The 27,994-nt window shown below is 40.0% G+C and overlaps 2 protein-coding genes across 10 annotated transcripts in view; one reads left to right on the plus strand and one right to left on the minus strand.

Annotated features, from left to right (window-relative positions):
• Positions 1-19,299, plus strand: part of PKD2 (polycystin 2, transient receptor potential cation channel) — a 29,054-nt gene extending 9,755 nt beyond the window's left edge. Inside the window, exons 6-17 of one of the 9 annotated variants that reach the window (XR_013951048.1) lie at positions 571-799; positions 983-1,153; positions 2,303-2,484; positions 3,178-3,298; positions 5,436-5,534; positions 6,542-6,663; positions 7,022-7,139; positions 7,366-7,529; positions 7,929-8,076; positions 9,060-12,073; positions 14,348-14,452; positions 14,651-19,299. Coding sequence is in view for 2 of the 9 variants with exons in the window: in XM_080591463.1 (XP_080447589.1) it covers positions 571-799; positions 983-1,153; positions 2,303-2,484; positions 3,178-3,298; positions 5,436-5,534; positions 6,542-6,663; positions 7,022-7,139; positions 7,366-7,529; positions 7,929-8,076; positions 9,060-9,293 (1,588 nt within the window). In the remaining 7 variants the exon portion in view is untranslated. Of the gene's footprint in view, positions 1-570; positions 800-982; positions 1,154-2,302; positions 2,485-3,177; positions 3,299-5,435; positions 5,535-6,541; positions 6,664-7,021; positions 7,140-7,365; positions 7,530-7,928; positions 8,077-9,059 lie in introns of all 9 variants that reach the window. The other 8 variants (XR_013951049.1, XR_013951043.1, XR_013951044.1 and 5 more) reach the window with 8 other exon arrangements.
• ABCG2 (ATP binding cassette subfamily G member 2 (JR blood group)) overlaps positions 10,989-27,994 on the minus strand; it is a 34,253-nt gene continuing 17,247 nt past the window's right edge. Inside the window, exons 11-18 of the mRNA XM_080591469.1 lie at positions 26,841-27,091; positions 25,322-25,404; positions 24,485-24,574; positions 23,739-23,863; positions 22,449-22,603; positions 21,770-21,859; positions 21,064-21,161; positions 10,989-20,608 (exon numbers count right to left, since the gene is read on the minus strand). Coding sequence (XP_080447595.1) covers positions 20,458-20,608; positions 21,064-21,161; positions 21,770-21,859; positions 22,449-22,603; positions 23,739-23,863; positions 24,485-24,574; positions 25,322-25,404; positions 26,841-27,091 — 1,043 coding nt within the window. The 3' untranslated portion in view covers positions 10,989-20,457. The remainder of the gene's footprint in view (positions 20,609-21,063; positions 21,162-21,769; positions 21,860-22,448; positions 22,604-23,738; positions 23,864-24,484; positions 24,575-25,321; positions 25,405-26,840; positions 27,092-27,994) is intronic.

Here is a 27,994-nt window from a genome sequence, read left to right on the forward strand (position 1 = left end):
AACACCAGTGGCGTTCACATGGCATGATGTAGGTTGTGGGCCTGGCATTTTCTTCTGATTGCTTAGTTTTAAGAGCATGGGTAAACGTGTGTTTTGGAGTCAAAGGAGACATCAAGGAGAGCTTGTTCCAGACTACTGAAGTGGCATGCCTCCCTGTCCAGGAAGTGGGACTGCATGTTGTGGCTGCACTCAGCATCTGGAGGCAGTTCAGATTTTCCTGATGCCGCAACAGTTTGAGTGCAGTTTGTATGACTTCCCTGGTCATTAAAGTACATAGGTGGAGAACACCAACTGGTGCAACGCCAGTCTTTACGTAGTGTGAAACAGGTGGAAATGCAGGCAGATCTTTATGCATTCCTTCACTGTTTCTGAAATGCTTTGAATTTTAGTTAAAATTGAGGGAACAGTAGTTGGGTTTACTCAACTGTATGAAGACTTCTTTGAAGCATGTGTGGGCTTTTGCCTATTTCCACCTGATTTAAATAATAATATAAATAAAACCAAGTTTCTTTAGTAGTGCTTTTTGTGGACACTGTTTAAATGAAACTTTTTTTTTTTTCCCAAATGCAGGTTGTTAGTGGAGTTTCCAGCAACTGGAGGCCTTCTTACGTCTTGGCAGTTTCAGCCAGTGAAGCTGATTCACTACATCTCTACTTTTGACTTTTTCCTGGCAGCCTGTGAAATGACATTTTGTCTCTTTGTTCTTTACTATACGGTGGAAGAGATATTAGAAATTCACATTCATAGATTGCACTACTTCAGAAGTCTTTGGAATTGTCTTGATATCCTTATCATTGTGGTAGGTAATCTTTATAGCCTGAAATTGCTTTCTGAAATGCACTCTGTGGGAGATGTTAATGGCACTGCATTCATAGTGGGTTTAAATGGTAGTGCCATCATCCTATTTGTGAATATTTTAGGCTAAAATAAAGTGTTTTAAAACTCTCATCACCTTTCACACATTCGTTTCTCTTGTTCTCAGCTCTCTGTGGCAGCCATAGGAATTAGCATCTACAGGACTTCAACTGTTGATATGCTCCTGAAGAAGCTGCTGGAAGATCAGAACTCATTCCCCAACTTTGAACCCTTGGCCTATTGGCAAATGCAATTCAACAACATTGCCGCAGTCACTGTGTTTTTTGTCTGGATTAAGGTAACTCCAAGTTTCCCATCCTTATTCTAAAATCAGGATGTAAGCTTTCAGAGTGTTCTGAATGTCATGTCATGTATTTCTTTCAGTTTCATCATGTTCTCCTAAAATTGGTCATGGAACAGATAGAGAGCACAAGGGTACCTTCTTGCAGATTAAAAACAAGGTTATAATTCTCTCTCTGCTTTATTCAGCTCTCGTTTAAGTACTGAAGATGCAGTCTGTAGTGCTTTGTCACAGCAGGAATGTGAGGAAATGTTTTCATTATTCCTGAATTGACAAATCAGGACTTGGTACTGGATACTGCTTTTTCCTAGATTGGCTTAACTGTACCCATTTTATCTTTTCAAAAATTCTGTATCTATAGAAGTGTTGGTAGTGTCTGATTCAAGTCATAAATGTGGGAAAGCTAGTCCAATTCATACCAAAATTAGATATGTTGCTTTAGTTTAACTTATTTTTTTTTCATTTTAATTTCTCTTTCCTAGTGCTACTTGTCTTCCTGACTTTCCTGTCCTCTGCATGTAAAAATTGCAGAGGAACATTAACTTTATGAATTGTCTAGCAGTGGAAAACTTTAAGAGCAACGATAAATGCATTTCAGCTATGATATTCCAAATTGATACTTAAATTATCAAGCAAGTTATCCAGTCTCCTGCTGTTTTGTAGGTCAAAGTTGCATGCAATTTTTGCGTCACCGTGTAAAAACAAAGCAGCTTATTATTAGAAATAACTAACTGCAGAGCTGCAGAGAAACAGAATTATGCAGGTTTAAGGGGACTTCAGGAGGTTTCTCGTCCAACCACCTGCTCAAAGCAAGGTCAGCTGTGAGATCGTGTTTCCTCACATTTTTCTATTTCATTCTGAAAGAATGTAAAGATAAATAAATAGACTTTTGAAAGCATATCAGTAACACTGCTCCGAAGCTAGGGTTTCAAATAGGAGCGCAAGTGGAAGTCAGTTTTCTCACAGTTTTTTTTCTTCACATTTCAAGCCTTAGTGTTTTTTTGGAAGCAATGTATATTTCTGAATATAAATTACCTGACTTTTTCAAATTCAGTAAGGCGTCTCGTGTAAAAAGCCAGAGAGCAGTTGTGATGAGAAACTGTCTTACTTGTCTTCACAGTTTTTTTTTCTTTTTTCTATTAACAGCTTTTCAAATTTGTGAACTTCAACAGAACGATGAGTCAGTTATCCACTACCATGTCTCGCTGTGTCAAAGATGTCGTTGGCTTCGCTATTATGTTTTTTATTATTTTCTTAGCATATGCTCAGTTGGCCTATCTTGTCTTTGGTACTCAGATCGATGATTTCAGCACTTTCCAGGACTGTATGTAAGTAAAATAATAAAAAAGGAAAAGAATTTCTCAGTACACCTCAACAGAGACCAAAGAAATCCTGTAACATCTATCTAAAGAGATAAGCTGTAGACATCTCAATACTGGTGTAGCTCAGTAGCTGCTTTTTAGAAATGCTTAGTCATTTGTAGGTATCTACGAGAATCCATGAGTGATTGGTTGGACTCAGTATAGGACAGTAAATCAATTTCCCCTGTATTGGTTTGGTACAACATAACCTGATTCTAAGTGTGGTAATTACCAAGTTGTTTTGACAGATTTCCCCCCCACACCCCCTTACACTGGGGCAATAGGGAGCAAAGTGTTTCCTGTAGAGAGGCAGAGGCAGCTTTAGAAGGAAATGGTTGGGATTTTACATACGCGAGGGGCAGAAGAGATAGGAGAGCGACAGGCTTGGGTCATTGGTTTTCTTTGCTTCCTCTTGCTGCCATTGTCAGTTGTGAACAAAAGCCAGAAATAACCACCTTAGTTATGCTTCATGTGTTGTATCTGATCACAGGTTTGGTTTTGCTTAAAGGTGGGTTTGAGAAACTGACTTGGCAATGTCTGATGAAGTATAGTAGTGCAGACCTCTCTGCTGCCCATCTGACTGTTACAGTGAAATAGATTGAGAAGTGCACAGCTCCAAAAGTGTTTTTCTCAACTCCTGGATGTGTTTTGTTTTTAAAGATTTACTCAGTTCCGCATCATTTTGGGAGACTTCAACTTCACAGAGGTTGAAGAAGCTAATCGAATTTTGGGACCAATTTATTTCACTACATTTGTGTTCTTTATGTTCTTCATTCTTTTGGTATGTACACCTTTGTTTACATGGGGTGGGTAGGTGGCAAGTTTCTTTTTATGGCCATTTTTGCATCTCTTGTTCTTGGATTCCTACTGCTACTTGGAGCACATTTGCGTTCCATGTAAAGGGCCTCACTTTTACATCATCTTTCACTACACTTTTTGCTTTTTATTTCCTTTTAAGTAGATATGCGTTGTGTATTTGTTGTCTCTCCCTTATAGTGCTCCACATTGTTGGTTTACTTTTTTATTTATTATGAAGAATTTTTCATTTCTAATTCTAAGCAGTGCCTAGCTTGTATACACAGCAAGCCCATATCCTGTCTTCCTCGTCTGGGGCAGAGCTGGACCAATTCTTTATTTCCATAAAGCAACTTGGGGTTCTCCTTCCCCTGCAGATTACCCCTGTACTTCTAGACAAACAGTATTTTAGGAGGCTCAGCATATCTGAGAAGCAGTATGTAGACATGAGTGTCTCAACTAAATTCACACAGTACAGATATTAGTAGTGAGTAGCCATTGTTTGTATACTTTCTGTTCACAGTAGTGTTGAATTCATATTACAGTCTTATTAATAAAAGTTAAATACCAAAAGGTGGAGTGAGAAAGACCTCCGAAACCCAGGACATCATGTAAAACCATTTTTTTTGTCAATATAAGTTGAGTCCCAGTATCTTCTACCTGTATGTAGCTTACCAGTAGTTTGGTACTAGCTTTGCTATACAGTAATCTGGTTTCTAATGCTATCTCCAGGCTGAAACTTCTGTGAGCCAGATGTCCTCAGATTATTCCCAGAACAGTGTGTCTTCTGGTGATTTGATAAGGTGGCAACAATCAAAGCAGGATTTTACTAACCTAAAATTGTACAGCAGTCATGTATCATCCTGACTCGCAGGCTGATTTAATGACCCTTGTCATTAGTGAGTTCTTATTTGTTCTTTGGGATGAGAAGAAGTGGTAGTCAACAGGAGACAGCTGGAAAATAATACATGGGTTACTCTGACCAAAGAAGTGCATGAGGCAGGTGCTTTGAATCACCTCACAAAATCCAGAGGTGCAGAGGCCAGCAAGGGAAAGAAACATTTTTATTTTTTTTCTAAGGGATAGCAGAAAAGCTCAGGAATGTGAAGGCACAGCAGACACTCAATGCAGTTTGTGTATTTATTAACGTGCACATGCTCTAATTTGGGTAGAGGGATATGTTGGTGAAGGCTTCTTGAGACCAGGCTTAGACCTGGAAATAAAGTTAGAGAAGATAGGCAGAAAGCAGCATCCTTGACACTTATATTTGGGCAGCTGAAAGCAAAATGGACAGTAGCCCAGGTATCTCTTATTTTTTCTGGTGTTAGACCAGAATGTATAACAATATGACATCGGAAAACTATTTTTCTAAAAGGATTTTTTTATATCTGAAATAATGTTAACAAAGCTTTTCCACAAGAGTGGCACAGTGAATATGCTAGTATGTTGAGTCTTTTTGGACTCAAATGTCCAGCTTGCAGTTCAGTCATGCGTATTCCACAGTCAGCAGGACACTTTCAGTAATGGCTGCACAGGTCTAGTAAAATGCTGGGCACAGGGGCAGCGAGACCACTTCTTTCTCTTCTCTGAACAAGCCACCAAAGTCATGTCAGAGTTGGTGACAAGCATGCCAAGTGTCTGATTTGACATCTTTTTGTTCTTATCTTTGTTCTGAACCACAAGCAGGGCTGTAACAGGGTAAGATCCTTGTGTTTATGCTGGTTATTAGGGGATGAGTAATTAACTTGCATCTCCATGGCATTTTTGTTGCCAGCTGTAATGCCGAGATGAATTCACAGATGTTTTGTGTACGAGTTGGACCCTCTGCAGGTAGAACACATTTTATTGGCACCACTGTGTGTAGGTATGAACCCTCTTTAGAAACAAATTCCCCAGTTAGGTTAATTACCAGTAATTCTGATTAAAAGCTGAAGGGCATTGTATTTCAATACCTTAAGCACTTGGTGTTACTGCTTTTTAAATATGGCACCATTTTCTCCTGGTCCCTTTAAAAAAATAAACAAAAAACAAATGTGTAGGTCTGCACATGAAGGCCATGGGTGTAATAGGATTTGGACTTGTGGAGATTTTTTAAGCGTCTTTTTCATTTCTTCCATGAACAGAACATGTTTTTGGCCATTATCAATGATACATATTCTGAAGTCAAATCGGATATGGCACAACAGAAGGCAGAAATGGAACTGTCTGACCTTATCAGAAAGGTAAAAGTAATGTTTTGTTTTGTTTCATGTCTCATTCCTCACATCTGAACTTAATCCAGAAAACACTATAGAAACTAAAGAGTAAAGCTGGCAACAGCTGTTGAAAACACGCATCTTTTAATTAAAATAAATGTGTGAGTTGAATGTAAATTAAACAATGAAAGCTTTGCATCACAACATATTTTAGCAATGTGAGACTTTATGTCAGAGGATCAGCCTCTAGTGAATATGACACAGGATACGTCTGTCTAGGTGGATAGAGAGATATTCACTTGATGAAGCTGAAGTGCCATTTTGTTTGGGCACAGAATTCCAAGTTATTTCATATCAGGCTATAAGATGAGTCGAGTCTTGTTTTACATATTGGGAGCTCCCAGGGCAGCTGCCGGTAAGGTTTTCAAATACAGAATTAAAAGCTCAACCTGAATCTCAGTTTAGGACAAACCACATGCACCTGCATATGCTCTGGCATGGGTGGTGCGGTGCTGTACCATGGTCAGAAATGTCTAAACACATACTTAGCATGACTAGTGATTCAGTGTTTTTAAACTTGGGAACTGGTTGTTAAAACAGAGCAGGGAAAAATGAGAAATCTTACTTTGTTGGGATGAGGACTGTTTTTAGAAATCATTCGTACAACTGAAGAATGAGGGAAGCAAAATGACCAATATAAGTTGTACCCAATTTGTCAGCGTTGTTTGAAACTGTCACTTAACTGTCAGTAGCTGCCAAAGGTGTCTTGAAATAATCTATTCCTAGTGACCTGCAGTGCCAATTGAATGATAAAACCCTTAATTCTAGCTGCAGGGGTATTTTCATGTTGTTAATTTAAGCACTGAAATAAAAAATGGGTAAACTGGAGGAAAAGACAGGTTCTTGCAGAGCTTTTGGAACACACTGAATGCTTGCGTATGCTAGTAGATTTTGGTAATCCACAAAAGAAGTGTATTGGAAATCAAGTGCTAATGCTTCATGCCAAGTAAAACATGAACATTTTTTTCTTTTAGGGCTACAATAAAGCCATGGTCAAACTTAAACTGAAGAAAACTACTGTTGATGACATTTCAGAAAGCCTAAGACAAGGCGGGGGGAAACTAAATTTTGATGAACTCCGGCAAGATCTAAAAGGGTAAGGAAGCTGTTACTTTTAATCTTGAGTAGTGTGCCCAGGCGTATGATGTGAAGTCTTCCGTGCAAGTTGCTCTTGCCTCTGCGATGTCTTTCAGAAGTTCAAGGATGGTTGGGAAGGATCAGGGTGCAGGTCAGGGGAGGTTTGTGCCATGAGGTAATGAAAAGTGAGGGCTGAACTTTGTTGTGGTCAGTGTTTTGTATACCTGGTGGGGTAGAATTTATGGGCAGCTCTGGGTTCATTGTGTCTTTTGTTTGGGGATGAAAGTTCATTGGGAGTGAATTGCTTTTCCAGCACGTGAAGTTGATTTAGCATCTGAAAATGAAAAGTAAGGGATCTGTTTTTATTGCTTTTTTAGGAAGGGCCACACTGATGCAGAGATTGAAGCAATATTTACCAAATATGATCAGGATGGGGACCAGGAGTTGACAGAGCATGAACACCAGCAGATGAGAGATGACCTGGAAAAAGAGAGGGTGAGCTCAGCATTAGGAATAGCTTGCCATCAGCACCGTCAGCCAATCTGCTCCCTGTGCTGGTTTGCTGCCCCAGAAGAAAACTTTTGTTTCCTTTTGCATTTGCTCTCTACCCTGGCTGTCTTAGCAGAACTGTAAAATGGCAAGGTGGAGGTCTTTGGCCTCCCCAATGCACAGGTGACAAGTCTTTATATCTTCCCTGTCTGCGGGTTGTGTTGCCCTAAAGGAGGATCTGGACCTGGACAGGAGCTCTCTGCCACGTCCTCTAAGCAGCCGCAGCTTCCCCCGGAGCTTGGATGACTCTGAGGAGGACGAGGACGAAGACAGTGGGCACAGCTCCAGGAGGAGGGGCAGCAGCTCTAGTGGGGTTTCCTACGAAGAGTTCCAAGTGTAAGTTGAGCCTCCTAGGGGAGCAAAACTACATGGTGGGGCTTCTCTTGGGGAATTTTTATGTAAGGTATGTTGTAGTCTCTCCTATAACTGAATGTTAGTCAAATAATTCAGTAAAAGTCAGTTTTTTTCAGGTGCTGAAGTCACCTGTAGCTTTCAAGTAATATTTGAATTGTAAGTATTTTAGAGAGGCTCATGGGAGTCTGTCCCTTCCCTCCCACCCCTCAAAAAAGGAAAGTGAAAACCTGGTCACCGAAACGACAGAGAAAATAGCTGTGTTAGAATAATGCCAGAAAACTACTACTTTTTTTTTCCTCGTAGTAAAATCTCGAGGCGTGTAAGTTTACAAAGCACTTCAACTTAGTTCAGTAAGTTGGAATTATTGTTTATTGCCCTCAGACTCATGAGGCGGGTTGATCGCATGGAGCATTCAATCGGCAGTATCGTCTCCAAGATCGATGCAGTTATTGTGAAGCTTGAAGCGATGGAGAGAGCCAAACTGAAAAGGAGAGATGTGTTGGGAAGACTGTTGGACGGAGTGACAGAGGTAAGTAACCCCGCTCTGTCCTGTGTCGTCACCTGCTGGTCACAGCCGGCATGGCTTATTTAGTGTCAGTACTTGTTTTCTGCTGCTTGGCTTGGGAGGGTGCAGGGACTTGTGGTAAAGATGACGTGGCTGCTTTAGCACTGGCCGAGCAATCTTGAGTTTTGTGTTACTGAAGGGACATGATGCAAGTTTCAGATATGAGAAGCCATCTTCTAGCAGACCCGTGTCACACTGTGGCTGCAGAGCACCCTTTAAGCCCCTGGACAGGACAGCAGTGGTGATGAGGAGTTACTGAAGAAGCTTTTTCATCCCTTGTTGTCTGTTGGGATGAATACAAAGTTTTATGGACTAGTCTGGCAGAGTCAAGGTGATCCAGCCCAGCAGGCTGTGCAGCCTGCTCTTCTCCTCCTGATTTTTTCTGGGAGTGTGTGTGGTTATCTAGCTCCTGTTGCCTCCCTTCCTACCTTCTGTTTTCAAAGGGCCACGTGGAAGCAGCCAGCAGGATAAGTGCATTATTTCTGCGGACACTAAAACCTGTCAGCTCCCTGATGGGTCAAGAACAGTCAGAAAAGGGCTGCTAAGGGGTGGGTGAGATGTTCTGTCTCGGTGGGTTATGTGGGTCAGACTCGCAGCTGCCCTGTCATGAATATAGTGTCCCTGGCTTTTATTGTTGTTGCACCCAAAAAATCTGCTTGATTCTTGATCTGGAGCTTCCTTGGGGGCATTCTTTCCTCAGTATATTTTACATTTCTGGAGGCAGACTTTAATATTAAAAAGTGTAATACAAATTACGCTTTCATAAGTGAAGGGAACAACCCGGGAGTTGCGTTAGTGGAAAGAAAGCCATTTACTGCAGTAGCTGTGATTTGCCTCTAGCCTCTTGAAACACTTGAGTGCTACAGGGATTTCCTGTATCGCATAGGATTTTGGTGAGGCTGCAGTTTGGAAACTGCACTTACATCTTGCATCTTGTATCTGTTTAGGATGAAAGACTGGGTCGTGACAATGAAATCCACAGGGAACAAATGGAGCGGCTTGTGCGAGAGGAGTTGGAGCGGTGGGAATCAGATGATACAGCATCCCAAATGAGCCATCGTTTGGGAACACCGCTTGGACTGAACGGCCAGCCTCGTTCGAGGAACTCGCGGCCATCTTCCTCGCAGTCGGATGGTATTGATGGGGGAGGAGGGAATGGGGGGAGTAACATCCATGTGTAGGATCGGCTTGGTAGTTTGGGGCCAGTATTAAGCCAGCAAACACCTGACTCCACTGTTTCCCAGCTTAAGGTGATCATTCTGATCAGACCACTGAAGGAAAGGTCCAGTGGTGTGTAAGAAGAAACACTCTCTTCATAAGGCATATTCAGACCTACATAAGCCACACGTCAGGCTTAAGTCACCAACAGCCAGCCTGCTAGCCTTGGAAGTGAAAATGCAAGAGGAAATCTACCTGGACAGAATTCTGATATATGTATTATGGGGAACAGCTTCACGAGGACAGCAAGCTTTAGACAAAATGTGCTCTAGCTAAACCATTCAAATGAAGAGCTGTGGGTTTTCTGCTTTCTATTGGAAAAACAGAATTTTTAAAAGTTTTGAAAAACATTTTTTAAAGAAAACGGCACTAGTTTATTGTCTCATTCATTTTAACTAACCCTTTTCAAAGAGACAGATCAACATCTTTTTATTTTAACTCTGCGTTTTTGTATATTTTTCTGGAGTTGTTCTTGGTGTACTAACATTTTACTTTAAAATGGCCGTTTTTTCCTATTATTGAGAAATACTACATGTCTTTAAGCAGAAGAAAGTGCACTGAGTTTGTACACCTGTTAATCAGATCATTCTGTAATAGAAACCATATATGCTATGCCTCCTTCCATTTCATTAGCATTTAAAAAGTAATATTTGAGAATTGCCTTCTTACACCCAGTTAATGTAATCGTCTTCAGCTCTGTTGTACAGTGCCCATTTTTAGTGCCATGTTTTGAAGATCTAAGTGTTATTGGGATAAATATTCCTCGCTTCTTTAGGTAAACACAGTAACTTGGCAGAAAACACATTATTTAAAATCACACACGATTGAAAAATGCCAACTCTTCCTTGGATGGGAAGGGCGCCCAATGGTAGGGAAAACCCAATCAAGTGCTCTGCGAAGTTCTGTGAAGCGCACCTCATCTATTTAGCCTGTATTTAGATTTAACAGATCTGCTTGTAAAATTATTAGATATGCTTTTACGTACTCTCTTCTCCAGGGATTCAACGTGATTCCTTTGGAAAGGTGTTTTTAGTGTAACCACTGATTTTTAGTATTTAATTTTCTGTGCTTTCCATGTCACAGATGCTTTATTTTTGAAAGGAGGTACACCACAAATTATGTTGTTTTCCTCTAGAAGGCACTGAAGCACAGTGTGTGTGGTTTTGCCTAGCAGATTGTTTCAGTCTATGGCTTGTTGGTTTAGGAGAGAGGCTGTCAGTTGTGTTTTTATCCTGAAGATGGCAGTTGTCTTGTATTTAAATTCATACAGTTGGCTTAAAGGAAAACAGAAAGCTACATAATCAAATACATCTTAGCTATTAGTAGGAGATATAGAGGAAAAATGCCTACTTAACCAAGTAAAAATAGCATATTTATGTTATATTGGTGTATTTTTGTTTCAAACTAAAGTTGTTGCTAGAGGCTAGTACTACTTCTTGCAGTGGTGCTATGTGGGCAAAGCTACATTTTGCATATGCTCTTATCACTACATTGCCTGGACATACCCAGAATGCATTCCCTTTAATCAGAGAATGTGCAAAAACTAAATAAGACTTTATGCCTTTTCCTGTTTTTAAGTTTACGAGAAACCCTATGCACAGAAACTTACTTAATAAAAGGTGGAGCAGGAGGAAGTTCAGTGCGGAGACTGGAATTTCTTGGTAGCTGTGGCTCAAGAATGGAGCAAAGTGAGAAAACAGATTGTGAGTCTTGTGAAGGGCTTTTTGTTTCTGTGTTGTTTTTTTTTGTCCTGCACTAGGAAAAAATTGATGCTCTCTGACAAGAGAGACCTGGCAGTATGGTTTGAAATAGCTGGCCTGTGAAAAAAAAAAACGTGTATTTGAAAATGTACATTCAATCATGCAGCTCCTTTTTATTTGTAGTATATGTTTATTATGAAAATGAAAATATGTGCATTCATAGCTGTATTTGTTGAGGTATATTTCTGTAACGTGTCGTTACTTAATAACAAACTTCATCTTGAAGTGCATTAAGTTTTCATGGGGTACCCGTGTGTGTTGACAATAGGCCTTGCAGTAAGTGCATGGGCACTTGACAAATGTTTTGAACATTTTTATTATTTCATTTTTAAATTTTAGATTCTAATATCATTTGTCACTTAGTAATAAGGTAAGGTTTGCATAGGAAATAAATGTACAGTGTTTGGTCTTATTAGGAAGCTGTTAGTTATGCAAGCCTTCTACAATGATCAAGAATGTATTGATCTGTAAAACTGAGCACTTTACTTCCTAATAAACTTCTTATATAATCTGTAAAGCCAATATTGTGCCATACATGTGGATTATTTGTAACGGAACATTAAGAATGCTATTTTTGTATGTGAATATTACTTGCATCTTATCATACCTTACTCTCAAAAGAAATAATAATGTTAAAAGGAAGTACAGGCTGTAAATGAGCAGAGAGGACTGGGTTGATCCAACTGCTTCATTGCCCAAACAATGCTTTCCTTAATGCTTCACTTTATATCTGCATAAATCTATCTTCTGCTATTTCAGGTAGCAGCTCTGACTGCGAATAACTCTGTCCCTTTAGTACTTCACAGTTGCTGTTTAAGCTGACTCCATTACTCTTTTTTTCTTCTCCCCTTAATTTTTCCCTTTGTTTCAGATGATCCTACATCTGGAGGGTTGCATGAACCTTGGAAATCCCAGGCTCACATACAAGCTCCATAGTTCTGCCCGGGCAGCAAAGAGTAGGCAACTGTCTCACCAGCAAAAAAGTAAACCGTATTAATGAGAATTGAGTGCTTAATATGAAATCATCACAATCTTTAATGGAATTCATACATACTGAGTTTAAGTATTAAGCCTCTAGTCAGTGTACTATAAAAGTCACAGAGCATGGTAAGAGGGAAGCTTTCTTAGTGAGTGCTGTGTGTATGCTGTAGTATTGCTGACTTTGAAAAATTTCTTCAGGAAGTACAGCTTGAGATGCATGTTTGGAGTAAGAGCCACATAATTCTTCTGAATTCATTCCCCACAAGCAGAAGGAGGGAGAATGAGATGTGGAGAGAAATCACTTACTTTATGCTTAGAAGACATTTGCCTTTTTTGATAGCTAGCAGTGAGATGAATGTAAGTTCTGACAGAAGGAGAACTTTTTTTTTTAATTAAAAAATGTGAAATATTTAGGATGAAAGAAGTTATTTGCATTTGTTAGAATGATATTCACACAAATACACAGTAGATTATTGAGAAAATAAAAATGTGTAGCGTGGAAGATACATAGCTCTAACTCAAGTCTTTGTTGGCACTGCTGCTATTTACATTTTGAGATTGTGCTCTCTCGTGCTGTGCTATACCATTTTTGTGAAAATACACAGATAAATGCTAAGACAGTGATTGCACTTGACCAAACCTTCAAGAGACAAGTTGATGTTTACAACAATTAGCATTTAGCATTTAGTGTCAGTAAATCATTGCTTTCTTCCCCCCCCAGAATTCAATGAGGGTCCCTCTTAGAAGACTATTTTAATAAAATGTGCAGAAAACCTAGAACTGTTGGGCTATAGTGAGGAATACTGAAATATTTTATCCAGGAAAGAAAAATTCCAATACTTAAGATATTTATCAGCAACACATAGAAAATTTGTAAACAAGACGTTAAAAATGGCTACAACAATTATCCCTAGAAAAGTAAATAACAAAGTAATAAATATGTATTTAACTAAAATTAAGATCTTGTCGAAAGCTATAGTAACCACAACAAAAGACAAATACATATATATATGAGCAAACAACAGAAATGGATTTATGAAGCTCTGGATTTTTTTCAAACTAGGAGGTGAAATTGTAGCATAGCAGTGTAATTTTTGTATTTGTAAGGCAATTCTCTCTTCCAGCAGTTTTTTGGACTCAAACCACTTGCATAGTCAATGAAGGCTGTTAGTCTGGAATTAGGACAAAATACTTTCAAATCAGTAACGTTCTTAACTTTATAACAAAAATTAATAATAGTGGTACATGACAAGAATTATTAGGCAGTTTGTTTTCTGTATTGGTAATACTTAACTGTATTCCCAAAGTTGTAAGAACTAAAATTTTGAAAACTCAGCCTGAAATTCCATGGACTACAATACAGCAAATCCTCAGCAAAGCTTGATAATCTATTCTGATTAAAATTAATAAAACCTTGCACAAGTAAGTCTTTTAAAGTTTCCTAGAATCCAGATTAAATCACTTACTCTTCAATGTCAGGAAACTACAACAGGAATTTTTATACACAAAAACACATTTTCAATCAAGTTAGCGACATAATCAGAATGATTACATTTTTACATCGCAGTTAAGTATGTATGACAAATCTCAGCAAAAACAATGGTATCAGGCAGTTCTGTCATCTGTAAGCCGCAGCGATGCCTGAGCCTTAACACACTAAATCACTTGGTCTGGGGTACCCTGTCCCCAAGATCTTGCTGACAGGAACAAGTGTCGGGATAATTGAGCTCCGAAGCCAAGTGTACGGGAAAGCAAGGATCCTAGCAAGACCCCTTTGGAGGAGATTAATGAACAAGGCTCAATGAAGCGTGTACTTGTAAAGGAATGCGTGTAAAATCCATCCCTAACGAGGTGGGGAAAGAAAAGAGATTGTGAGAAAAAGTCAGGACCGTTAACCTTGGGGTATTACGAGATGGGTGGGAGATTAATTCTTGTCACAAGGTCAAGCTTTTACACAGCAATTATTAAGGATCTCCATAATATCAGCATACAGACACACACACGTACTCGGAGCCTTTTAACCTTGGGGACTCTGGGCTCATTGCCCTAATGCTAGTAATTACTTTCTCTTTTCTTTTTTTTTTTTTTAATTCTTCTTGACTTTTATTTTCCCCTTCCATTGCTCTTCAAGGTACATGTGATAGTGACTACATACTTTTTTATCTCCAGAGTTTTTTTGGTGCGTTGTGGTTTTTTTTTTTTTTTGGGCTGATGGATTTTTTTTCTCTTCCAGAAAAAGCTTCTCTAATTTTCCTTTTGTTTCTGTGTTGTACAAGGACCTGTAGTACTCTTCTGCTGATTGCTTTGCAAGAACTCATTGCCGTTGATCTCCTCAGTGTTATCTTCTACTTAAAAAGGAAAAATATGTAAGTAAACTGCAGGTAAGAAACACTGACTGGCAGCTTTGGTACTCTGAAGGCTTTGTTTTTTCCCCATCAGTAAATGACCAAAGCGATATAATAATTACCGATTAGTTCAGCAAGACCCTTGCTGACTAATTTTATTGTTAAGGAAAAAACGTAAATGGAAAATGGTACTAATGAAAGCTCTGTTAGCTTTCTTTGTTCACATCTCTGCAGCTTTCTCCTCAAAGCAAGGAATCAAAAGAGAAATTTATGTTGGGGTAATTCCATGAGACAGAGACCTGAATGAGGCAGGAAGAAGGCATTTTTAAAACCATGTTATCTTCTCAGTATGCCTCACAAGTTGGTAATACTACAGCTATCAAGGAAGTTGCACAGGTAAAGAAATGAAATGTTTGTATTTAACACTGTATGTACAGCACCTATTTCTCTTAGCTATCGTGCCTAGTGATGTTGGATATAGTTTACAGAAAGTGTGTTACTGAGCTTTCAAAAACAAATCATAGGACTTGCTATATCCTCAGTATGCGAAGAAGTTCCCTTGGGTTTCTTAAGAGGCTAACATATATTATTATGTTACTGTCTTAGAAGCTCTGATCCAAGTAGTAAAGCCTTAATTGTATACACAAGTATTTATGGATGCAAGTCATGAAACAAGCTGGAATCCCTGCTTCAGTTCAAGTGCTTTAATGACTAAACACACTTTGGATTTTTCACCAAGTTTTAATATACTATTTTTCAGTATTTCAATGGAATAATGTAATGACAAGGTGATTTTTTTTTTTGAGGAGAATGCAAGCACAAAAGCTAAAAAAATATTCAAATCTCAAATGCAATTTCTTTTAAAATTTTTACCCAAGAAAGATACCAAATGGTGACATGCTGGAAGGCTTTTAAATGCTTGCAAACAGGAAGGAGAATAGAAATCTTCAAAAAGAATGCCGTAACAGGCCTCATTTCCGTATGTCTGCCTAGTCTGACAATTTATATAAAACCATCTTTACCAATGTCTATGTAAACCTTGTACTGATTTTTAGAAGTATCCCCTAAACTTGCATAAAGATTAATCCAGTCTCAGATTCTTTTTTAACTTAATAATGGTTTTCTTTTTACTAGTAGAAATAGATTACCATCTTGCAAATAAAATATTAATATTGCTTATTCTCAATCTGTGAAACCGTTTTCTGAGAAAAAGGAACCATCCTTTTATACTGGTAAGAATGTCACATGTACATTTTGTTCAGTGCCACAGCAATTGATTCTTGATTAGTAACGTTCAGGAAAAAAAAATCAGAACCGTTGTTGGGCCCACATTTGTAACCTGCAAAGAACTGAAACAGTACTGGGCATTAAAAAATGAGTAATGGAAGATTTAGTTAAAGGGTACAGAATACTCTAAGATTAACACTATGACAAACATCTGTAAAAAGTAGTCACATAGGTACTACAGATAACTAATAAAAAAGCCCCAGTGTTAGCAGAAATGGCAAAGGGCCAAAGTCTTGAGGTCATAATTGGGTCTACACTTCATAAACGCTTTCAGTGCTTTTCATTCCATCAGTCAGAAAGATGCAAAGTTGGAAAGATGAAAGTTCAGCTACCAAGCTCAGATAAGAATAGAGAGGACCCTCCCTGTATTTCCAGAAACTCACATTAAAATAGGCACTTGAATCAGAAAATGAACCATCGGTACAGTGGTGGATGCGGTGTGGTGGGTGCTGTGCAAAACTTCTTTGGTATTTTAAGGTAATGTAGGACATGTCCATAACTGTAACGGAGTACTGCTAGATCCCTGGTTCCCTCTGGAGTATTGATTAGATCTGGTGGCTTAAAGCATCTTAGTCTGTTCATGTGGATAGTTAGAAATTTGTAGTCCTTTCCGTTTTGTGCAGTTTGCAACAATTATCTGCATCGTGCGAGTACCATGTCCATCTGTGGTGTTCGTGGGAGGCAGGTTCGTGGGAGGAGGTTCGTGGGTTCGTGTTAAGAATACTTAACAAACATCTACAAAGTACTACCAGATAAAGGACAGTTTCCAGGCAGTTTGTATGGTAAATAGGAGGAAAAATACTCCCTCTACCCCTACAACTTGGCCTGAGAAAGGCTCATGATTAATTTCTGGTGCATTTCAGATTGCTGATACTTGTTTCTGGAGCTCTGAAAGCTTTGGAATGTATCACTTGATAAATAGTATGTCATGTTTATCTTTTCCAAATAGTTGTGACTCACTTAGGTGCTTTGTCCATGAATTCCTCCTACGGTCCTACTAAATGTTGAAGATGGAGGCAGGACATTCCGACTGCAAAGCACTGGTCACCAGAGCTTTCCTACCCCAGGAATTGATGACTGAGTTCCAAAATATTCAGGTAAATGGTTTGCTGCACACCATTTCATAATAGAGCTAGGGTATGTGAATTAAATTGACAGTAAGTATGGTGTCATTTAAAACCAGAGAAGTGTCGTACTTTAATGAAAACAGTGTCTCTTTATAAGCTGTATGGGAACCTGTTGTCTTGGCATTTTACTCAGCAATCTGTCATCTCAGACCCTCACCAGAAGAGAGCCGAGGTAAGTTATATTTACATCTTTCTTTCATAACCAAAGGGACTCTAATTAATGTTGTTTCTCTTTACAAACACAATCCATGTAGTGCAAGGTGAAAGGTTTAAGTCTGTCCTCGTGATTAGAGCCCCCAGTTGGTGAAAGCTCACCAATCTATCTGAAGTTACTGTAAAATGTTACGAGCGGGGCCATGGTACAGCAGGCTTACTGTGAAGCTATCAAATGCTTCGAATATGGACTACTGAGGCTGATGAATGGAAAAAAAATATTGTTTTCCCTTGCCATGGCATCCTGAATGTGAACAAAAACAGGAACAACATTCAACCTCTCCGTTTTTCCTTCCACAAATTCCTTGTATGAGAAATTCTGCCATGTCAGGCTGAATCCTGACATCCTTTTCCATATTTAAATAGCTTTTATGAAATATATTGCCACTGATATTGAAGGGAACTCACTTAAGTAAAATCTGAGCAAAAGAGGAAGATAGGACTTAGTGCTCATATGCTATTTCTTAATAATAAATTATTTTCCTGGCAAGTAACTAAATTTAACCTGATCCCGTTATCGCTTTGATTACTTAAAAAAAATTACAAATATTGTCCCAAAGAAGACTTACAGAAAATACTGCCTAGCTTCAGTTACTTTCCTTTCCAAAAAAATATTTGTGATCTCTTTGTTCACATAATTATATCTTGTAAATAATTATGTATGAATTTTTGCAGAAAGCACACAAAAGTAGACATTGGCTAAATCTTAAAACCAAAGCAGAGAGAAAGCTGAGTATGGTCACATCTCCCAGAACAAAGTAATACCACGACTCTTCTGCCAGACCTCAAAAACAAAAGGCACACTTTGAAGAAAAAGCAAATAAGCAACAACTCGGAGATATATCTATCCCAGTGAGGCTGTCTTAAATGATGTGTTGTTTTGGCTTAAATGCAGTCCTTTCTACAGAATTATGGAAGAGCATATGGGACCTGACTCCTAAAAGAAGAATAAAACCACAATTCGATTTATATAAATTATCAATATGTCAGTGTAAATAAAATATTTTATATGTATTTGTGTATGTCTATCAATATATGGAAAGTAGTATAGAGGGGCATTACTTAATAAATTCAATTCTGAAAAGAATCTATAGAAGTAAACGAAATGAGATAAAAGCAAAGTAAGCTGGCTTCCTGATCGAGTTAACATCGAATCCTTAACACCTTCACCCTGCTGCTGTGTATAAGGTGGAAATCTGTCCGAACTCAAACTCTGTTCAGCCACAAAATACAGCTGGAACTGCCATGCTGAGAAACCTGAGGTTTGTTTTGCTGATCTCTTCTTTCTCCCATACAGCAAAAGACTCAAACTTATACTGCAAGTAATATTTATGCTCTGCAGAAAATGTCACTGAGTAGCAAGCGCCTATACTGAGCAAAGTGCCATGAAGATGGAATGTACACATCCCAAATTCAGGACTTGAACAGGAGCAACTTAGGTTTGGTTACTTCATCTTTTTATGCATAGCAAAATCAGAGCCATATGCTGCTTGCTGAGATGTCTCTATGGCAAATACAGATTATGTAGAATAAATCTTTTGCTTAAACACAGAAATATTTGTCATGCTGCTGGGTTGTAAGATTGTGTCAAGGCTGGGCCTCATAGTCTCACTATAAAACAAAACCAGAAATACTCTATTTGTATATTTATTTTGTTAATTTGGAAGTCTGTATGTTTAGATATGTGATAAAATCAAAATAGATCTGTGGTAAAATCAACTAATAGGAGACCTGAGTAATACAAAACTATTACTTCATTCATATTTGGTGCTAGTTGTTAGTGTTACGTACATGGAAATGCTTGAAGGCGGACTTCTGGTTCACCCATAACAGTGTAAAAATAAAGAATGTTTGCATAGTTCTTTAAATAAGGAGATTATTTCATGATAACAAGAAGTTTATATTTTGAAAAACTAATGTTATTTTATCAAAATATGAATGGATGGCAGCATATGTTGGAATGCAAAACTGGCAGGCTACTTTTAAAACTAACAGGATCATAACCTATTTTGGGAAAACTGAGTATGTTCAAGTAACTAAATAGAGAAATATTAATGATCTTCCAAGTACTTAGCTTTCCTCAGTTTTTCAGGGCTCTTGGCAATGTCAAGGATCTCTTTTGTGTGTATTATTTTATTGCATGTGTTCTTTGTATTTTTTTTTCTGTAAAATCGAGGTCACATTTAACACCTTGCTGTATAAGATTGCATATGTATACTTTTTGAGGACTGGCAATAAATTTGTGACTAAGCGTGACCAATTATTTGTTTTTTAAAACTTTCTATGTTGGCCTTACATTAGGAGTTTTGAAACTTCTTCAGAATTGTAAATGTATGAATGATAAAGTGTGGGTGAAGTTGTAAATAAAATCATTTCCATCTTTTGTCTGCTATGAAAGACACTTCTAAAGAATGTTCTTCAGCTGCTAATTCAAGTAATCTTTGCCTTTATAGCAATGGCAAAGAAACCATACTAAATCCTACTGTTTAAAAAAAAAAAAAAAGATACTGGTTTTAGGACTGGGCCTTCAGGCACTTTCTGAAACAGAAGCACTTCCAAATATTTAAATTAAGTGTGCTGTGTAAAGTGACTAGGTGACTAGAACTAAAGTGACTTGGTTTAGGCGCAGGCTGTGTAAAAGGGAGGACAGTCAGTCGAGTACTTCTTTCAAGGCCAAAATTAATGGCTGTAAGTACGATGTGGAGGCAGTCTCTCTAGTATTTTTTGGTGATGTGCTCAGGCACTGGTCTCGTAGCTCCCCTCGCCCCGGGGGCCGGGTTGAAAAGCGGCGGCCGCGGGCAGCCCGCGGCGGGCTCTCCCGGCCCCTTCACCTCAGCCCAGCGACCGCCCCCCACCCCCGGCCCTTGGGCAGCGGCGGTGGCGGCCGGAGGAGAGGGGGAAGGAGGAGAAGGGGTGGCGGAGCGGGCGGTAGGTCGGCGTGTGGCGGGGAGGGAGGCGGGGAGCGGCGGCGCCGGGTGCTGGGGACGGTGCCGCCGAGAAATCTCCTCAGAAGAAAGAGGGGAGCCGCATGGCCCTGCCTCAGGCGGGCTGTGCTAGGGCTGCCCTCCGTGCCCGCTGGTGAGAGTACAGGGCCGTTTGTTTTGTCGGGTTAAGCCACTAAATGTTAGTTCCATGTGTTAAATTTCGAACAGGAACGTGCTGAAGGGCTGGGTGGTTTGCTGAGGAAATGAGGACTTGTATGCTTGTTACGGCAATAAACAGAACTGAAGCGTGCCAGATGTTTCAGCAAAGTACATTAACACTGTGTCTTTAATGTTACACAAAGATAAGCATTACATCAGAGAGCTTTGCGATCAGGAAAGTACAAAGGAGGTATCATAAAAATAATCAAGTCAGTTGCATGGTCAGTTTATCAGGCTGCTGAACAGAGCCAGTTGAATTTTATTTCTTGGTTTAAGAAAACTTCTTCATGAAGTGGAGTTTCAGGTATGAAATTGCAAGGAATATTACTGTCATGCAGGCAAGAGCCACATGATTCTGCCAGAGGCCCCAGGTACTCACGTCAATGCCTTGATTTTGAAGATACTGGTCTCCAGTACACCACCTACAGATAAATACAAACATTTACAAACTTTGTCTGTTTTAAGTATTTAGGAAGATCCCTAGAAGTTGTCCTCTGATTTTATGTCAATAGGAGGCTGGGCAAACCTCTGTTAAATGTTACAGTTTTATTTTCTATTTATAATTTTATTTTTCAGGTAGCTACAATCAGTTTCTTGCAGGAGGCTGAAACTGATTTTGTTAGGCTGCATGATCGTAATGTGCATATGCATTTCAGTAAATATAGTATTAAAAAAAGAGAAGAGCATAATGCCAGGTATGTCTAATGTTAATGAAGTGTGAAAAAGCATAGACTGTTCTCTGCAGACCTATGCAAAAACCCAGTAAGAGTCCATCTTCCATATAAAAGCTCCTGTGAATTCTGCTGGTCATTGATAAACGTCCATGAACAGACTAAGACTCATGGTGGGATTCATTTTAATGTACCCAAATACTTACATAGGGATTAGCTGTTGAAAGTTATTCTTGCCAGGTAACCCTGTGTTGTTACTGATGGTGCAAAAGTTCAGACCAGACAGTTCATTAATTTGTAATGCCTTTTAAAGTAAAAGAAACAATGACAACAGAAATTAGCAGGTAAAGGAATGATAAGTTAGCAAGTTGAGACATAATTCAATTGCTATATATTATAAAAGTGTGATGGTATAATTATTTATAATGTTGGCCAAATATACTTTTTTTTTTTTTTTTTTTTAACCAAGAGCAGCACAGTGCCTTTTCTGTCAAGAGAGAAATTCATGCAGTCCACACAGCACAATGCTCGAGTGTCTGTAAGCTGTAACACCACCCATGGGTTAGAGTGCTTTTGCACAGGAATATCACAGTCCCATTATGTTCCAGTGCATGTAATTGCTTAGCTTTGTCTCTCTCTCTCTCTCTCTCTCTCTCTCTCTCTCTCTCTCTCTCTCTCTCATTCGAGGTCCTTCCTTCTTATAGAAATCAGCTCTTCTAAACAGCCATGGGTGCTACTTGATGAGAATCCCTTCTTTCAAGATACCACACTAAGTCTGAAGATCGCTGTATTTAACTAGCTCATCTTTTGCTCACTAATGCATTAAATTTGGAATTTCTTCTATCATTAGTAAAGGGCTTCCTTTTAAGCAAATCATCTTCATGTCAGTACACAGGAAACTACAGCACTTACTGTCATTCCATATCGAGGGATGCTAAAGTACTTGAGCCAGGAAAGCCAGGACATGATGCTCGTGAGATTTACCAGCAACCCAGAGAAAATCTAGAGTCAATGAAAATAAAGTAAAAAAAAAAAAAAAAAATAGATTAAAAAAAAAAAAGTTGCTGCTAACATGGTATTTTCTAGCTCTTGACTCCTCTTCCTCAGATTAAAACCAAGTTGGCAGGCATTTCTAAAGGAAGGAGCTCTTGCAGTGGGGTGGGGAAGGAAGCATTTCTGCTGCTGAGCTTGAAGCCGTGGCCCCATGAGGTCCTTCTCCTCGGCTGCATACACTCTGCTTGAGGCAGCCCGCTTCTGGCAGGTTTGGTTGTTGGTTCGGCTGTTGTAGTTCCAATCTGCCTGGTGGCTGGTGCCACAGGCGCAGGGGCAAGTACAGTCATGGTCTCAGAGAGCGAGGGGTTCTAGTCGTGTCCATGGACCATCGCTCCGAGCACTTCTCCACATTGCTGGCAGTACTCTGCCTGCCGGAGCTGCTGACAATACCGCAGGGAAACTCTCCCCACCTCGCACCCAACCCCAGGTTGTTTTGGAAAGCACAAATCCAAACTCAACCCCGTGGTCTTTTTGCAGAATTTGGCTGAACTCTGTGCAGTTTGGATTTCTTTCTAGTGAAGTAAATAATGCTACTCACAATCATAAAAACAAATGTGATAGTCATAAATAGGTTGGCTACAGCGACCACGTTCTGTCCTGTTGCGATGGCTAGAGCCATGGAAGTGGCTGTGTAGGACACCATCGTAAGGGTAAACAGCATTATAAAGAAGGCTTCTGTTGTCGGTTTCAAACCTTAAAGAGCAGAACAAGAAAGTTTTCAGTATGATCCTGCCAAAAGCGATACCACAAGCTCTACAGTGCTGTGCTGCCTACAGACTGTCTTGTCTGGCAGCATAGGCTGTGCAGTTGAGACCCAAGACTGCAGCTGGACTGTGACATCCAAAATGTGCATGCCCTGTTAGCAGAGGGCAGGATGAATAAGGGATATGCCTGTAACTGCAGTAACATTGGAGAAAGTTCGCACAAGATGTGGTAGAAGTTAAGAGTGGGTACTCCACATAGGCCAAGGAGAAGGAAGGCTTCTATGCTGTCTATGAAAACAGCAATTTCTGGTGAGCCTCCATAAGTGGCAATTATGGAGTATTTCACTTTTTACAGCGGAGAGCTCCCCTAATTGCCAGTGGTATTTGGTAGCTGTGGCTTTGGTAGCAAGGTCTCTCGTGACCCAGTTTCACAGTCTAATGAGAGATGACTGAGTCTAATGACAGCTGATGCTGCCTTCTTTTCTATTCCATGGGGGAAAAACTCTGATCAAAGTGAACTGTGATGATTTTGTAATTTGGTTTGTACTTTCAAGCTTTTGGGACATCCCAAAAGCCTTATGCTAGGAAAACAGTCTGCCTGGGACATGTTTGAGCATGGCATTTGAAGGTGTTGCAGTGTTGTAAAAGTTGGTGCCAGCAATTTTCAAATTTCTGCTCATTAACCAGAAGACTTTTCACCAAAAAGAGTAAGTAAGTTGATAGTAACTCACACTACACGCTGTTCTTATAAAAAAACCTTTTCCTTTGATAGGTATTATTGCAAGCATAAAAAAAGTATCTTGTAAGAGTCACTGAAAGTTAAAACAGCTATAAATGAAAAGGAAGAAATCAAACACATATGGTATTGACTGTGACTCTCCTCTTTCTAGGGGCAGTGGAGAAGAAACACACTACATGTTCTGATCAAAATGCTCAGATATTAAGAAGTGTGTCTGTAAAAGCATGGTATGCTGCAGGCAAGCACAATAACTGGTGCCATGCCAATGTAGCGCTCTAGCATATATAAATCTACGTATATACATATACATATATACAAGTGAGAGTCTTGTTAATTTGTTGGGGGGGGGGTGGGGTGTAACAGAACTGTGGAAGGCAATACTTGCCTAACATGAAGTATGTTATGCAGGTGAAGATGATGCTCGGTAAAGTCCTCATGGGTATCAAATCAGCCATTAGCTTTGAGATGAAATATGCAGCTGTTCCGTAGTATCCGCTGATATACTCATGTCTGGAACACAGAAATATGTACAGCATGTCACAAAATCTGATCACTAAAGTACATTTGTTTTAACTTGGAGACAAATGAAGTCTGGCGTGAACTGGAAGAAGGGGAAAAAAAAAAAGTTCTTTCATGGATAGACTGTAATGTTAACGTCCGGGAAGCCATTCACTACAGTAATGGTGCTGTTTTCATATGCAAATCAATATGAATACTTGTGCACATGTTTTTTAGTAGAGGTCTGTATTGGCAAAACAGAGAGAGTAATGCTTAATTAACTTTCCTTTTCTCGGTAGTACAATCCGTACAGCCTTAAAGAGTCCAGTGAGGCACTATTTAATGTTGTCACTAGCGAGTCACAATCTTACTAATCAATACCTAAATAGGGTGTTCACCGATTTTTTTCCTATAAATATTAATTTAAAACTCTGAGGCATGTGCAATCATAGATATGGTTTGGAGGATTTGCAGACAGTTCACTAACAAACAGGCTAAGAGTACGCATGGAGCACTGACAGGGAAGTAATTTGAAAACCCTACACAAGGCATACTTAAATGTCCAGGAAGATAAGCAAACAGATGACCTCTCCAACAATAGACCATGTTCATGTTTTAATAGGTTTTACTTACATAAATATCTTCTTTTCCACAACAAAGAGTTCAATAGCTGAAATACTGCTGAAGCACTGGTTGGTGGTCAGAAAGAACATGGCACCAACTCTACAAACAGCAAAACGGTAGGCAGCATTAAAAACGTTATACAAATGTGGTTTTTCCACTGCGGCATGTGCAGGCCCACGCATAGTGCCTGGAGTGTGGCAGTGTTTGACCTCCTGTACAGGGTTCCCCAGGAAAACGCGTGGCTGCAAATTTGGGGCTACAGCAAAGCTGACATGGTGCGCACAGCATTTTGCTACACGAGGGCAAGGACAGTCTGTTCTTTGATACGGTCAAAAGCTTGAAAATGAACTGAATTTCCTATTTTTTTTTTAAGTTTAATTTCCTGAGAGTTTAAAAATCCTCTGGCTGCGCAGCATATGTCTGATAAAAGACAAGGAAACCTTGCTGTCACACTTTTATAAGTGGTTTAAAACTAGACGGCGGATATGTCAGTGCTTTGAAGCAGTTCCTTGCAGTCTGCTGCTGTTCTGCATTTTCAGCTGCCTGACGGACACTGAAAAATGTCATCCTGCTGAGGAACATCGTTCTCTTCAGCTGGACGGCTTGGCCAGGCTGCAGCACACCGGGCAGGACCGGGCTCCTGCATCGCTGTTGGGCAGGGACGAAGGAGACCACCCTCACCTCCATCACTAAACCAGCATGACCTTACGTACTGAGGAGGAGCATTTGCTCTAATGAGGCCAATAGATTTCCTGATGCTCTCAGTGGTTGCTTATCCCATCCTGTCCCGTATCCTATCAGAACAACGAGGGAGCTTTTGGAAATCCAGCAAGTGAACTGACTAACCTGTTCTGGAGGCCAGAGGTGTCATTTTTAAGTCCAAAGAAAATGGCACCTACAATCAGTCCCAGGAAAACTGTAACAACCACCTAAATGTAAAAAAAAAAGAAAAGAGCAAGAAAAGTATTGTTCTCATTGTTTTCAAAGCCTCAGCAATTATTTTCACACTCCCCAGTGTACAGTTGTGGGGCTCTGTTGCACACCTTATTCACGGGATTTGTTCTTAACAGCATTGGTATCAGGCATTTCTGTCATCTGTAAGCCCCAGCGATGCCTGAGCCTTAACACACTAAATCACTTGGTCTAGGGTACCCTGTCCCCAAGATCTTGCTGACAGGAATAAGTGTCAGGGATAATTGAGCTCCGAAGCCAAGTGTACGGGAAAGCAAGGATCCTAGCAAGACCCCTTTGGAGGAGATTAATGAACAAGGCTTAATGAAGCGTGTACTTGTAAAGGAATGCGTGTAAAATCCATCCCTAACGAGGTGGGGAAAGAAAAGAGATTGTGAGAAAAAGTCAGGACTGTTAACCTTGGGGTATTATGACATGGGTGGGAGATTAATTCTTGTCACAAGGTCAAGCTTTTACAAAGCAATTATTAAGGATCTCCATAATATCAGCATACAGACACACACACGTACTCAGAGCCTTTTAACCTTGGGGACTCTGGGCTCATTTCCACTCCACGCTGGCTGCTTTGTTCACTTGTTATGTAGAATGTAACAAAGACAGCAGTCCCTGCCCCTGCCTTGGGCCGGATTTTTCTGTTGCCTCCCCTGCTGTGACTCGCCATGGGAGCTTTGCTGGCGCAGAGCCTGCAGGGTTTGGTTGGTGCACTGGGGGACTCCTGAGGCCTGGTAGCCTCCGTGTTTGAAGGCAACACGCGACTTTGAACTAGACCACACTTCTGGCTTTGGTTTTGCTGAAAAAGCAGTGCTAACAGGGCCAGTTGGTAGAACATGCTCATGTTCTGTAGCAAGGGCCAGGCTCTGGTTTTAATGACTTACTTTTCAGAAGGTATCACACTCATTGTGAACAGACTGGGAAAGTAACTCTACATGCGAGCCAACACTTAGTGAGCTAAGATAATTAATTATGCAAGCGAAGTCATTGAACTATCCTTGGGTGGAGGTGAGGGGCAAGATTTGAGGCCAAATCCTGCTGTGCCAAGGCTGGACAATCAGCCTAGAGTCTGAGGCATGCTCCTGAGACGAGGTGTGCAACTACGGGGAGGTCATCTGTCCCTGGCCAGCAGCAGGGAGCAGAACACCTCGCTGGAGAAGACCCTGCCTCCCGAGGTTTTATGTAGCCCAAAATACATCACTGAACTCATTGTGTTGGTCATATGGGAGCATTCAGGGCATCCTCTGGTGAACCAGGTGTCCAGACCCTGCACACACTTTTTTTCAGATGCTACCTTCAGTCAAAATACCAAGAGGCAAAACTGTTCCCCACGGCTGGTCTAATACAGGAGCGGGTGAAAGTCAACATATATCGCAAACCAGATAGATACAAGTAACGTTACCTGAGCTATGGAAGCTTGAGGGTTTCCTACCAGGTTTTTGAACGTGCGCCTGGACACCCACTTCAGCTGATGACAGAAGGAATTGGTATATGTAATTTGTCTGAAAAATGCTTTTGTTTTCTTTGTATTTCCCAAAGAAATATTCTCTAGTATTGTTTTTGTTTCTTGGTAGTAGGCAGAGTTGCAGTATTTTTCTGCTAACTTCTCAGCCAAGGTTGTGTTGTATTCAATGTGTTCTTCAATGCTCTCTGCTGGAAAGGTTCAAAAAAAAAAAGATTTAAAAAAAGAGTAGTGTAAGGGATGGGAAGATTCGTTAGGCACTAGGTCTAACGAGTTCTGCAGTTGGGGTGGGAGCATTACTAACGAAGGAGAAGAATTGATATGCATGTTTAGCTCCGGAGACCCGCTGCACTCAGCCTTGTGCTAAAAAGCGTGCGTGACTGCAGGTGAGAATTGCTGGTTTGGGGATGATTTCAGCCTTACCCCAACTTCAGGGAAGCATTTCCCTGTCCTTATTCCCAGCCTACTTGGAGGTGGGAAATAGGAATTTCAGAACAGATAAATCATTCCATTATGTTAAAAATAACTGGCATAGCTACACCAAATTTGTTCCTAACCGGAATAATTGTCCCAGTTTATCATTAGGGCTAGTGCAGGGCTTCCGTTGATTTGCCTTGAAGATGAAACCAGCTACTTCTCTGTGCTGAGCTGTAACAAGATTTCCTTAAATTCCCAGACATTACAGCTTCAGCACAGACAAATATTCTTGTGCCTTTAACACCTAGTAATTTGATTGTGACGCAAAAGCATACAGGTCAGTTTGTTGAAGAAATGGATAACAACAATAAATTAATAAATACCTCTTTATGAGAGGCAAACTATTGCAGAGACAGGAATATTTTATATAGTAGGGCTGTACATGAATTTGGTATTTATTTCAGGAAGTGTTAATTATTTTCAATGTATAAACAAACAGTATTTAGGAAGGTCATAGCCTTAAAGCAACATGGGTCAGCAGTACATGATAACCCGAGGCATACAGATAACCGCATGCGCGTATAACACTGTTACTGCTCGTCTGACACTGTGAGTGATGTGTCTGTGTCGGGCTGGACGCCCGGCTACAGACACGTGGCAGATATTGCATTCAGCTC

Source organism: Anser brachyrhynchus (genome assembly GCF_964034855.1).
Source record: "Anser brachyrhynchus genome assembly, chromosome: 4".
NCBI classification, from domain to species: Eukaryota; Metazoa; Chordata; class Aves; order Anseriformes; family Anatidae; genus Anser; species Anser brachyrhynchus.